This window comes from Gobio gobio (assembly GCF_949357685.1).
Source record: "Gobio gobio genome assembly, chromosome: 1".
Taxonomy (NCBI): Eukaryota; Metazoa; Chordata; class Actinopteri; order Cypriniformes; family Gobionidae; genus Gobio; species Gobio gobio.
Genome location: NC_137097.1, coordinates 78,317,252 through 78,330,561, shown reverse-complemented (window position 1 = coordinate 78,330,561; position 13,310 = coordinate 78,317,252). Strand labels below are relative to the sequence as shown.

Sequence of the window (13,310 nt, the reverse complement as noted above, 5' to 3'; positions counted from 1 at the left end):
GTTAGCTCAACTTGTTAGGTTTTACAGTGTAGCTAGGACACAGTGTGATTCTTCTTGCCACGGTTAAAAATTATCGGAAGGTGCTTGTAATGTACTCGGCTCGTCTATAATTAATATCACTCACTGAGGGTGTAACAAGGTTAAAATAGTTTTATTTCACAACATTTTCCTGTTAATATACATTTAATTCTGTTCTACAATTGTTTAAATCAGAGTGTCTAAAAATATATTAAAAAAGGGTCTGTAAGGAGGTGATGGTTGAACAATGTTTAAAGGGGCACTACAGCGCTGGGAAGATGAATGTATATTTAAACTGGGTCATTTATGCAGTAGAAATGTGAAATTATTTTTGAATTTGGTGCCTTCTAGACTGAGAAAAGACAGAAAATGTATTTTTGTCTTGTGTGGATGAAAGACAACAACTCCCAGAATGCACTTGCTTCGCTGCCCTACGAGGCCACTCCCAAAGCCACGGCTACTGGTTATCACTTGCCCACCGCGGCACTGCCCCAAAGTCGTTTTGATATTCATAGTAATAAAATAATTTAGTTCAGTGAGAGAATAGACACTACAATTAAAAACTGAACTTGTCTTTTCAATAAAGTGTGAGTGAGCCAAACGAAAGTCAGGCACAGACACAGCAGGAGTCAGATTTCATTCATCACGAGAAGAGCTGAGCAGAGCTGAGGTAAGCGCGGCTTTCATTCATGGCGTGTGTCCAGTCTGGCGCGTTTTCAGTTCATGGTCCTATGGAAGCTAAACTTTCACAGGAATTCATTGAAAAGTTGAAGCACTCACTTTGCTCCGCATCGCTCTGTTATTAATGCCCGAGCCGAGCGGCTGTGCTCATTTACATTCTGTGAGTGAGATCCCTCCGCTGTGGGCGGGTTGATAACATGCGCAACAGCTCCATCTAGTTGCTGTAGTCTCTAGCCTCATGACGATATTTGCATCATCTAAGAATTTTTTCCAGAAATAAAATGCATGATTCTCTCGTCTCAGGGGGATGTGAGGGGGGAAAGTACCATCATTTGAATATACTACCGGCTTTCTACTGATACAAAGCCTAATGCTAAATCGCTGAAGTTACCCTTTAAGTTGTTTTTATTCATTTATTTTGTTATTCACAGATGTACGATCATATTTATTCAACATACATGTTTCATTGTTGTGGATTGGTATATTTTGGAATGTTATTTTTGTTGGCAGTTTAAATGTGAGCTGAAGCTGTTGTAACGGCTGTCTATATAAAAATACATTCTCTATGCAGACCCAATCCGACGCTCTCCTGTCGTTCTTCACTGATATCCACAACGCGAACTACAGAAGCATATGGTTACACAATCCCCCGCGATTTACTGGGTGAAAAAACTGCAAAAATCACACTGTGTTTGCCTGCCTTTAGCCAGCAACCCATCAAAATAAAAGTGTGATGGTTTACCACTAAAATTAGTAGAATACTACTTTACAGTTGTAATATAGTAATGTAGTACTCAAATTCCTATTTTACAGAGCAACATTTATAAGTCAACTTTCAAGTCAAGTCAACTTTATTTATATAGCGCTTTTTACAATGCAGATTGTTTCAAAGCAGCTTCACAGTGTTAAACAGGAAAATAATGCAACATTGTACATTGTATTCAGCCGTATAGCCATTCTGGAGAAAGTGGTGATGTCATCAGCTCATTTCAATTATCATACAGTGACAATGTGGGCATTAGATCAGTAATTTAGGTTATAAAGTAGTTTAGTAATTAGATTTATTTGGATATTTAGTTGGAACATTTCATGTGCCCAACTGAGCATGCCAAGCCAGAGGTAACAGTGGCAAGGAAACCAAAACCAAAAATTAGGTGACCTATTGGAGAAAAATAAACCTTGGGTGAAACCAGGCTCAGTTGGGTTTCCAGTTCTCCTCTGGCCAATTAACAATATATTTCTTATTTTGTGTAATATTATTTAATAAAAATCACAATAAAAAATGAATTTTACGAATTTTAGTGGGGTTTCTATACGGGTGAGTGAGGCACAACCTAACGCGGGGTTAGTTGTAACACACGGTTTAACACTTTCCACACACGCCAGGATGACCAAACTTAGCATATTTACTAGTTGCCATAGCAACATTATTTAGAGAACAAATTACGTCGAAGTTAAAAAATCTTTGGGCGATATCAATGAACTTTTATTTAAACATAGCAAAAGTATTTCTTACTTAAGTTCATTTTTCATCTCAGTTTTTTTGTGTTTATTTAAAATAAGACAAATCTGATATTATTGTAATCTTATATCTGCTAACAGTTGATATAGTTCTTTAATGCTGATCTAACAGCAGAAGACACGAGTCGGGGTTAATCCCAGTGGAGCAGGCGGGGCATGTTGTCACACTGAGCCCCTATTAGAAATATGACATTATATTCTATACTTTTATGAATTATATTGAGAAACCAAAAAGGTGAATAATGACAGAGAGTCAATGTTCAGAAATTATTCATTATTATTATGTTTTGAAATATGCAGTATAACTGTATAGCGATGTTGTCAAACTCGAGAATTCTTTTATTTGGAAAAGTTAATAATTGAATTTTATTGACAAAACGTTTTAGTTTGTCTTGGATTTTTTTTTATTATATCAGGTAACAAACGTTCATTTGGTCATGTTATAATGTACTCCACCTATGGGGCATGTTGTCACATTTCACTTCCATTCTTTCGGGGTAAATCAAGAAAAACGTAAACACTGTATTAATGAAACTAAACCACATAATTGTACTAGACCAGTGAAATTAATGTGGGAAAAAATACTCTGAACCCCAAGTGGATTTACACAAACTGAGGAAGTCAAAATGCGTTAGGCTGTGCCCTGCTCTCCCCTATATCGCAGAAAAGTAAATATCCCAATGTCGGTTTATTTCCACAATCGTGCAACCTGTTTCACACTGGAAGCAGTGCTGAGGCAGCCCTGAAGATGTGCTGATGGAGGACGGAAGCAACGGGACCGTTGTGATTTCACACTTTGCTCTTGCCATCAAATCATTTACTTACTGTTGGGGCGTTCAAACGATGGACTACGTCTGCCCACTGCAAAACACAACAACACAAACAAGAGCTGTTGAGTGAATCTGGAGAACACGATGACAAAAATAGGTTTATCAGGTTAAATGAAGAGATCTAGTAAAAAAAAAAAAAAAAAAAAAACCTTCCTTAGAATCAAAACTAAAATATGTAAACACGTTTGTTTTCCGGTTAACTTGTGATTCTGACACTCGTTTTCGAGGCTGTTTTTGTAATGTCTGGTAAAAAAAAATAAAACACACTAGACACGACTGAGCACAACCAAGTCTTCATCTGAAATGCACATCTTAAGTATAACCAACAAATGAAATACAGTTTACTGATTAAGCCAGATGATCATTTGACTCTAAAACATTAATTCTGATGGATAAAAGAAGATGCAACACACTTTGCAAAGTAAAATCTTACCTGAACTCTGCGCCATCTTATGAGGAAAACCGAAAGTAAATATTTGACTGACGATGAAATGAGCACGAATGAACTTACCTGCGTCCTCCTGTGGACACTTTAAGGTACAAAGTATTGTTTTAGTTCACAAAGCAGAGGAACGGAAAAAACTAAATTGAATAGAATAGTTCCGTTTCATTCTTAAAGGTCTTTTTATGAAGAATAACTGTGATAGTCATCATTTTCTTTCTGTCAGCTAATCTACTAAACCACTATAATCTGATATAACAAGCATAATAATAATAATAATAATAATAATAATAATAATAATATACATGGTATAATCAATGACACCAAGCCAGACAAATTATGATTAAAACTCAAAATTATCGATTTACATATTTTTTGTTTACTTGGCAGGTTTGTGTACAGATTGTATAATAATTATTTCAGGAAATAAAGATCACTTAAAACAGATTTAAAACACTAAATGACAATCTCAGTGAAATACATCAGCAGCAGTTGTTATTTTTATTTCTTAGATGACTTTGTTTGTCCTATAGAGGTGTATCTTATTTTTAAATTTATATACTTGAGATGGTGTAAATGCTTCAACTGTAACTGAAATCCTTCTCGGATATTACACACACTCTTCATAAGTTGATTAATAGCTTTCAGATTTTTTTTTTTTCTTTTATTTTGTTCATTTTAGGATTAACAAATAATAGTTAAAATAACATAATATAAATAATATATATATATATATATATATATATATATATATATATATATATATATATATATATATATATAAATCAGGCATGTATGACAAAGACATTAGATGAACTAAAGAAGGGTAAATAAAACAGAAAAACGGGAGAATTAATTTTTTTTACTTACCGTAAAACCATTCAAATGGATGTCCTTGTCTCCTTAAAATATTTCAGAAAAGGGCTCGAGTTTTTGTCTCCATGCAAACCAAATCTTTTCCATTTTGAAAATCCTCAGTGGACGCATTGAGGGGGATTGTTTTGTGTTAATTACAGTAAAAATCTTAGAAATAGCCCCTTTCAAGGATGTATGATGGTCTAATATATCTTCAAGTATTTTTAGGTGGCAAAAAGGGAAAGTTAGAAAACTGCTTATTCCATATCTGAAAATATCTAAATAAATGGGAGTTGGAAGATCTTTCTTGAAGTTGAGTGAGGGATGCAAAATTGTTGTCTATGTATAGTTGGCCAAACATAACTAAGCCATGTTCCCGCCAAATATTAAAGGCCCATCCATCAAGGAAGGTGGGAATGACGCATTGCAAAAAAATGGGCACTGTAGTACAAGGGTATTTAAGGTTTAAAGCGAGACGGAACTGAGATCCAATCCCTTTAATCTGAAGTGGTCAGCAGGACAAAGATGCGTTTCTTGCAAAAAAACAAAGTCTATCCTTAGGCTCTTCAGGTGATTTAAGACTTGCGTTTAACAGGATTATTGACAGCCTTGCAAATCCAGCTAACATATCTCAGAGTATTTGTATTTAATGGATGAGACATAATATGTAAGAAAAGGGAGCCAAAAAAAACAGAAAGATGACATCCAAACAAAACCAAAAATGCGCAGAAACAAATCCACAAGAGAAAAGCATCCTAAAATGAGCACTGCAAAGAGTGAATGAATTAAACTTTGAAACAGTACAAACCTTTTTACAAACAATTTACAAATTATTACACATATACTTACCTTTACATATTGTTTGTATATACAAACTCACTCATTTTCATCGCTATTACACCACAAGAGGTCCACGAAGAGGTTTTTCACTTCCGCACAACAGAACAGCTGTAGCTTAACAGACAGTTTGTGTCCTCTTTTCTTAAAGCTGCACTATGTAAAATGTTTTCAGTAATATATCTAAAACCCACTAGGCCAGCGTTATATATTTTGTTCTGTTGAGTACTTGCAATGTCCCAAATGTTTCCAACTATTTATAAATCGTGAGAAATTGCTATTTTACCCGAGGAACCGGGACGTGTGAGGGCGTGGCCTGTTGATGACATCATATTCGCGTTCCCCTCTGTTTCTGGTTTTATTCTGCAGAAACGCTTTACTCTCACTGCAGTGTGAACAAGTGTCATAGCAGCCACAGAGAGAACGCACAGAGTAGCGGAGGAGCGGAAGTGGCGACTGTGGCATAATAAAAGTCCCGCTGCTCGCGAGGCGTGTGTTGTGTTCATCTTATGAACAATCGCTCCAGCGGTTCCTCGTTGATAATCACATCCATCAGGAAGATTTCTGCCCGAGTCCTGTCCCAATTCTTTCCCACCGGCTGTGAGGTGAAGACCACATGTCCCAAGAGTCTGCGTTCAAACGTGCCGTCATCAAACTACGCCTTTGTTTTGAATAGGCGACCTCTAGCGGATGGAAAAGTTACATATTGCAGCTTTAAGGGGTCATTATGCTCCGTTCCATCGCATCAGCTGGCAAATCAAAATTGTGTTCAATACCGTTGTGAGTGATCCAAAAGCTGGTTAGACCCATATTTCACATCCGTTCAGAACCTCAACACTCGCTTCACGTCATATGCTGCTTTGTTTTTTGATATCTCAGGAGGGAAATCCGGGAAAATATGGACAGTCTTGTCTTTGAATTTGATCTTTTTGGCTTGGGTGGCCTTCTGTAGAATGTCCTTCTTGAAAACGGTGAAAGCATATGACCAACGCCCACGGCCGCTGACCCAATGTCAAACGATGGGCTCGGGGGCAAGAAGCGGGGGCTCAGGGAGGCTAAACATTTCTTGCAGTGCCTCTGCTGTGAATTTAGTGGGCTGTGTGCCCTCCATACCCTCGGGAATTCCCTTAAGACGTAAATTGCACTTTAACATATGCTAAGAGTGAGTAATTATAACGAAGAGTAATTGCGACCGGAAGTCTCCTTTCAGAAAATTTCAGCTGTATTTCTCAGTGGTGATTAATAATCATCATCACAGAAAATAAGAATGGAAAGGAAACATTAGACACCCAAGAATTATAGAGGACAATTATTAGAGGAAGACCAAAGTATAAATTAAGATCACATCTCAAATAAATCAAAGCACACAACTATCTCTGATTTTATCGGTTTAATCTGTATCTCACTCATCTTTACATCAGCTTGAGGAAAAGTTTCAGTCTCATTTAGAAAGAAAGAAAGAATATAACAGCAAGAAAGCACTTAAGAGTGAAAAGGAAATGAAAAGACAAACTACATCGCTTCATTCAAAACTGCAGGTATTTACTACGGTAAAGTTTACAATCCAGCCAATCACATGAGAGTGTGTGTAACATGTTTAAGGCATTCAGTCATGAACTAGTTGCTCCTGGTTTATTATGCAGCAGTTTATAATCTAGATCCTTAAATAAATCTTCACGTTACCCTGAAATACACATGTCGAAAGTGCAGAGAAGAGTGTTTGTGTGGATATATGGCACATCATTATGATTCATAATCATCTGTCTCTCTGACTCCTGCCGCTGATAAACCTTCAGGAGTGAGTGATTCCAGACGCTCTGCATGAGCAGCAAACCTTTACGAGCCGAGAACTTGAGTTTTAATTCGATTAAACAACTGATTCTCAATCTGTGATGCACAACGCACGTCTGGAAATGTGGGTCTTTCATTTCAGGTTATTTTATTCAAACTCTCATTTAGAAAATATGATTAGAATTTGAATTCATTGATATGGATTTGTAAGTCTTACGTTTACAATGTAAGCGCGGGATCTGAATGGGCATCCTCATGATCCCTCACTCGGGTGTGTGTAGCGTGTGCGTGTCAGAACTCGTCGTCGGAGCTGAGCAGCAGTGTTTTCTCATTGCTGCTGCTGTTGGAGCGGCTCAGCGGCTCGGCTCGGCTCTGCTGCGTGTACTGCTGATACGCCGGAGAGAAGTTATGGATGGCGTCCTGGAGCATGTCGCCCGGGTTCATCGTCTCCTTCAGACTGCTGGAGATGCTCATGGGAGCACAGCGACCTGAGACACAGAGAGAGGAAGACGCAGAGATTTCACAAAATATACAGCAAAAGGACAAATCAAATAAACAACATCTTGACAAAAGCATGGCTTTAACATTTCACCCTGCTACTCTACTGCAGTATATACTACAACCCCAAATCAGAAAAAGTTGGGACAGTATGGAAAACGCAAAAAAAAAAAAAGAAGTGATTTCTAAATTTACTTTGACTTGTATTTCATTGCAGACAATATGAACACAAAATATTTCATGTTTTGTCTGGTCAACTTCATGTCATTTGTAAATATGCATCCTTTCCTGTCATTCAGACCTGCAACACATTTAAAAAAAAAGTTGGGACAGGAGCAATTTAGGGCTAGTAATGAGGTAAAATGGTTAAATAATGTGATTTGAAACAGGTGATGTCAACAGGTGATTGTAATTATGATTTGGTACAAAAGCAGCAACCAAGAAAGGTCTAATCCTTTAGGAGCAAAGATGGGCCGAGGATCGCCAGTTTGCCAACAAGTACGTGAGATAATTATTGAAATGTTTAAAAACAATGTTCCTCAAAGAAAGATAGGAAGAGATTTGGATATTTCACATTCAACAGTGCATAACATAATTAAAAGATTCAAGGAATCTGGAGGAATTTCAGTGCGTAAAGGACAAGGGCTCAAGCCTAAGCTGAACAACCGTGATCTCCGATCCCTCAGGCGGCACTGCATCAAGAATCGTCATTCATCTATAAGCGATATCACCACATGGGCTCAGGACTACTTTGGCAAACCTTTGTCAAGTACCACAATACGTAGTTACATCCACAAATGCCAGTTAAAACTGTACTGTGCCCAGAGGCGTAGCAAGCTTTTCAAAAGTGTGGGGGATGAAAGTGGTTTGTTTGTTAACAATAAAAACGATGAATACAATGACAGAAGGGTACAAAAGGTATAACATACAAGATACAATCTTGTCTTATATGTATATTTTTTTTAACACTGTGGTTAAAATATATATATATATATATATATACATACATACCTCTGTTTTTTTTAAACCACAGTGTTCGGTTGGGTTCTGATGGCTAGTCACATCAGTTTTTTGCTATTCTATTCTTAGGCGACGGGAACAGAAAGAGGTTAAGGAGAAAAAAAATGCTTAAAAGACTTGAAAAAACCTTACTAAAAACTTAAAACTTTACTTAAAAAAACCTTGTACACATTCCTAGTGTATAGTATAATATAAAATAAATATATAAAGATTTACACTGGCAGCTCAGAGCTTTACAGCAGCATTTAAGTATGAAATTTAATGAATAGATGTAAAAATAAAACACTACATAAACTTCACTATAAAATATACATTGATTCTTATTAAAGCTACTGTATTAATGTTTTTCAGTCAAGAACAGAGAGTGCTTTTCTATGTCTTTTGTAGATTTATTAACATTAAAGTCCCCATAGTAGGAAATAATATGGAAGTCAATGGCTACCATCAGCCGTCTGTGTTCAACAGAATAAATTAATACAGGTTTGGAACAACATTAGATGAGTAAATAATTACATAATTTTAGAGGCTAACTGTCCCTTTAAGGGCTGCGCTCCTGTCAATTTAAGACGTGCATCTAATATATGACACACGCAAATTTACTTTCACTTTACACATAACCGAATGTGTTTATGTTAACCTTGTGTGTATTTGACACTATTAGCACAGTAAGACTACTTAGTCCAATAATCAAGTGTTTGACAGGCTTTTAGTGCGCGCTCTGCGCGTTAAAACGGTGCATAAGCACGCGAATAACCGGCAAGGCTTTAAAAGGCATGCAAATAATGAATTTCGTGATTGTGAATAACTATAGTTCCGTGAGTATAACTCTCTGACACCAGCATTGCAAGCGTGTCTAGCACTGTGTATAGTGATTGGATATTTGCTCATATCAGCGCGTAGACTCACAGACAGACTGCAAAAACAAAACAACAAAAACAACGCAATTCAAGCGCTTATTAAACCGTGAATGCCATACCGAACGGTTTACTATTATAATGAGAATTGTGGCATCCCTAAAGCGTTTGTGCAAAACTGCGGGAAAACTGCAGAAAAAGTGTGGGTGTTGAACCCTCCCACCGGGAAAAGTGTGGGTGTTAAAACACCCACATCCCCCACGGGTGTGACGCCCCTGACTGTGCCAAAAGGAAGCCCTATGTTAACAGTGTCCAGAAGCGCCGTCGACTTCTCTGGGCTCGGAGGCATCTGGGATGGACCATCACACAGTGGAAATGTGTACTGTGGTCAGATGAATCAGTATTTCAGGTATTTTTTGGGAGAAATGGACGCCGTGTGCTCCGGACCAAAGAAGAAAAGGATTATCCAGACTGTTACCAGCAACAAGTCCAAAAGCCAGGGTCTGTCATGGTATGGGGTTGTGTCAGTGCCCTTGGCAAAGGTAACTTGCACTTCTGTGAAGGCACCATTAATGCTGAAAAGTACATAGAGATTTTGGAGCATAATATGCTGCCTTCAAGAAGACATCTTTTCCAGGGACGTCCATGCATATTTCAACAAGACAATGCAAAACCACATTCTGCACACATTACAAAGTCCTGGCTGCGGAGGAAGAGGGTACGGGTACTTGACTGGCCTGCCTGCAGTCCCGACCTGTCTACAATAGAGAATGTGTGGCGCATTTTGAAGCGCAAAATGCAACAACGAAGACCCCGTACTGTTGCCCACCTTAAGACTTGTTTGCAGGAAGAATGGGACAAAATTACACCGGAAACACTTCATCACTTGGTGTCTTCAGTCCCTAAACGTCTTTTAAGTGTTGTGAAAAGGAATGGCAACATTACAAAGTGGTAAATGCTTTACTGTCCCAACTTTTTTTGAAATGTGTTGCAGGTCTGAATGACAGGAAAGGATGCACATTTACAAATGACATGAAGTTGACCAGACAAAACATGACATATTTTGTGTTCATATTGTCTGAAATGAAATACAAGTCAAAGTAGATTTAGAAATCACTTCTTTTTATTTTTATTTGTGTTTTCGATACTCTCACAACTTTTTCTGATTTGGGGTTGTAAACTCACGCACAGTATACAACACATAGATGACCTACTGCATTTGACCCAATGCACACACTACTGTAAACGCTAACGTTGTGTTGAGGTTCTCTCAACGCTCTTCCAGTAACGTTGATAGGATGTTTGTTCAGTGTAGAGCTGAAACGATTAGTCGATTAAGAAAACAGCGCGAATGACGGAAACGGCAAACTAATCTGAACTAGCAAGATGTGGTAAAGTTTCACAAAACTTCAAACTAAGGCTGCGTCTCAATCAGCTCTGGTTCAGTATCAGGGCACTGATCAGGGATCAGCCCATTGACTCGTGTCCTCACCACTGAACCAGGAGCTGATTGAGACGTGCAAGGCCAAACTTTTCACGGGAGCACGACGTGCATGTTGGAGCACTTAAAGAGGAAACAACTAACTAACAAGCGGTAAATCTCTTTATTAGAGAATGCAATACTACTAATAATTGTAATAATATTAACAATAATAATATAATTACAGTAATGTTATGATTTATTTAGCATAGAATAAAGTTTGATCAAGCTTGGAGTCAGGACTGTTTTTATTATTATAACACTATTAGGTATTATAGTCTCATCACTTGCCTGTATTTTGTTCATATGCATGAAGACTTACAAGAGGCGATGTTAGGAAGAATATCATGTCAGTTACTTTTTCATATTGTTAATTAAAAGGTGAATGAGAATCTGTCAGCTCAATTGTCATGTAAGAGATTAATATTATGTCATTTTTGTCTGCAATGTTATTTGCAGATTCATATTTTTACCATTCTTTGTGTCCTGAAGTAAATGTCCTCTTTTTCTGTTTCAATTCTAAGAAAAGCAGTGGGCCTATTATTGTTTTACAAATAAAGCTCTTAATACTGCTGCCAAGAGATGTTTACATTCAAACATCTATTTTTTTATCTGTAATGCAGCTAGTTTTTGTTTATTATTATTTATTTTTTCAATTGAAAGAGAACAGAATATTTAAACAATGCTTAGAGAGCATTTGTGTGTGATTTGAGTTCTGAGAACTTGGCTCAAAGTTAATTAAAACAACCATTTCAAAAACTGATGTGATTTTCTTTTGTATATATTATAGTTAGAATATGTATAACTCAATGTATTAACTAATTGAAAAAGCTGAATAACCATTCAAAATTTACTGATTAGTCATCGATGCAAATGACAATAATCGCCGATTAGCCGATTAATCGTTCTAATAATCATTAGATTAATCGATTATTAAAATAATCGTTTATTGCAGCCCTAGTTCAGTGTGATCTGCTCTTTAATAAAGTTCTCAAAACGTTAGCATAAAAACATTACTTATAAAGCTTTTTTCCTGACACTTTTTACCGTACTTTTGCCGTAAGTTTTGCCTCTTTGTCGCCATCTCTGTTTTGAAACCTGCAATTGCAGTTATTTGTTGAATTACCATCTTTACGTGTGTTGTGCATCGGCACGGCTCCTCAGAGTGGATGAATCTCATGTTTTGAGTTGTTATGTGTAGGCTGTTAACGCACCGGTGTGGATACTGTACTTCACAATCACAGATTCTACGTCTTGAAGTACGACCAAAATAAGAATTTTCCCCGCAAAATATCATCTGAGAACATGAGTAAAAAAAGCATAAATAATGTAACAATGAATCGCGCTACCAACGGTGATTAAATCTAACGATCGCTTAGCTCACATCACATCAAACTGTGTAAATTATTATTATTGTTATACTTAAACTCAAATTGTTAATGTTAACAACATACTATACAGCATATTTAGTGTGTATTAACGTTACCTGTAGATTTCAATTTCTGTACAGTCTAATCTTGTGCTTTAGTCTATGGGTGAATCTCCAGTTGTCACGTTTGGATATTTCTGGATTACAATCCGCCATAAAAATGATACGTTTAATTATTCCAGCTGCTGTGAGAAAAGGCTGATAAATGATCCGCCACCTGCAGCATCCTCACATGTGCTAGCCTACTAGCCAGACTCCTTCTTTATGTGTACAGACGTGACGTAATGACACAAAGACATGCTCAAATATCCCATGGAAATCCACCAGTTCCACTCAAGTTATAACACATTATTACAAGCTTACCGGTGTGAATCGGGCACTGAACACTGGCTGGTTTTTTACTTGCTCAAAAATTGATTTTGGATAATTTTTAAGCAAAAAAAAGTTATGGACTGCAGCTTTAAAGTAAGGAAAAATTGACCCAGAGCCACTGAATTATAAAATAAAAACAAATGCACACCTGAGGTGGTAAGGGCCGTTACAACTGTTCATTACTTTTGTCAATTTTTTCACTATGGTTACCACACCAAACATTATTTAGACATTTGTAAGTTTTTTTCCCCCTTTAAAATTTTCTTGTGTGCAGGACAAATTTCTTATGCATCCCATTCCACATCTCCGTTGCTAATTCCAAAATGTCATTTTAGAGCTCGTAACGGAGGCTTGAGCCATTGATATCAGACAAATGCAGTTATTAATACAGTGAGTTATTAGAGAGAGAGAGAGTATGTGAATTACCCGAGTCTGCATCTCTCTCTGTTCGGCAGCAGCTTCTCTACTAATATTGAAACTGTAAGTTTATCTGCTTCAAGAACAGCGATGTTATTCCCTCACTAGGGAGAAATGTCATGTAGCTTTTAAGTTGCTAAACTATTTAACTAATAAAATCATCAGAGAAGCTTTGATAACACATTTCTGTGCGAGTCCGTTTCAGTGGGAGAGAGCGGGAGAATTGAGTATGGGCTTTCTGCAAATAATAAAACGTAATTTAGTG

The 13,310-nt window shown here is 37.1% G+C and overlaps 1 protein-coding gene across 6 annotated transcripts in view; it reads right to left on the bottom strand.

Moving 5' to 3' along the window:
* Window positions 1–6,560: 6,560 nt before the first annotated feature.
* Window positions 6,561–13,310, bottom strand: part of tmem184bb.1 (transmembrane protein 184Bb, duplicate 1) — a 13,671-nt gene continuing 6,921 nt past the window's right edge. For 4 of the 6 annotated variants that reach the window (XM_079815501.1, XM_079815500.1, XM_079815499.1 and 1 more), the window contains exon 10: window positions 6,561–7,463. In XM_079815501.1, coding sequence (XP_079671627.1) covers window positions 7,267–7,463 — 197 coding nt within the window. In that variant the 3' untranslated portion in view covers window positions 6,561–7,266. The remainder of the gene's footprint in view (window positions 7,464–13,310) is intronic. The other 2 variants (XM_079815502.1, XM_079815503.1) reach the window with 1 other exon arrangement.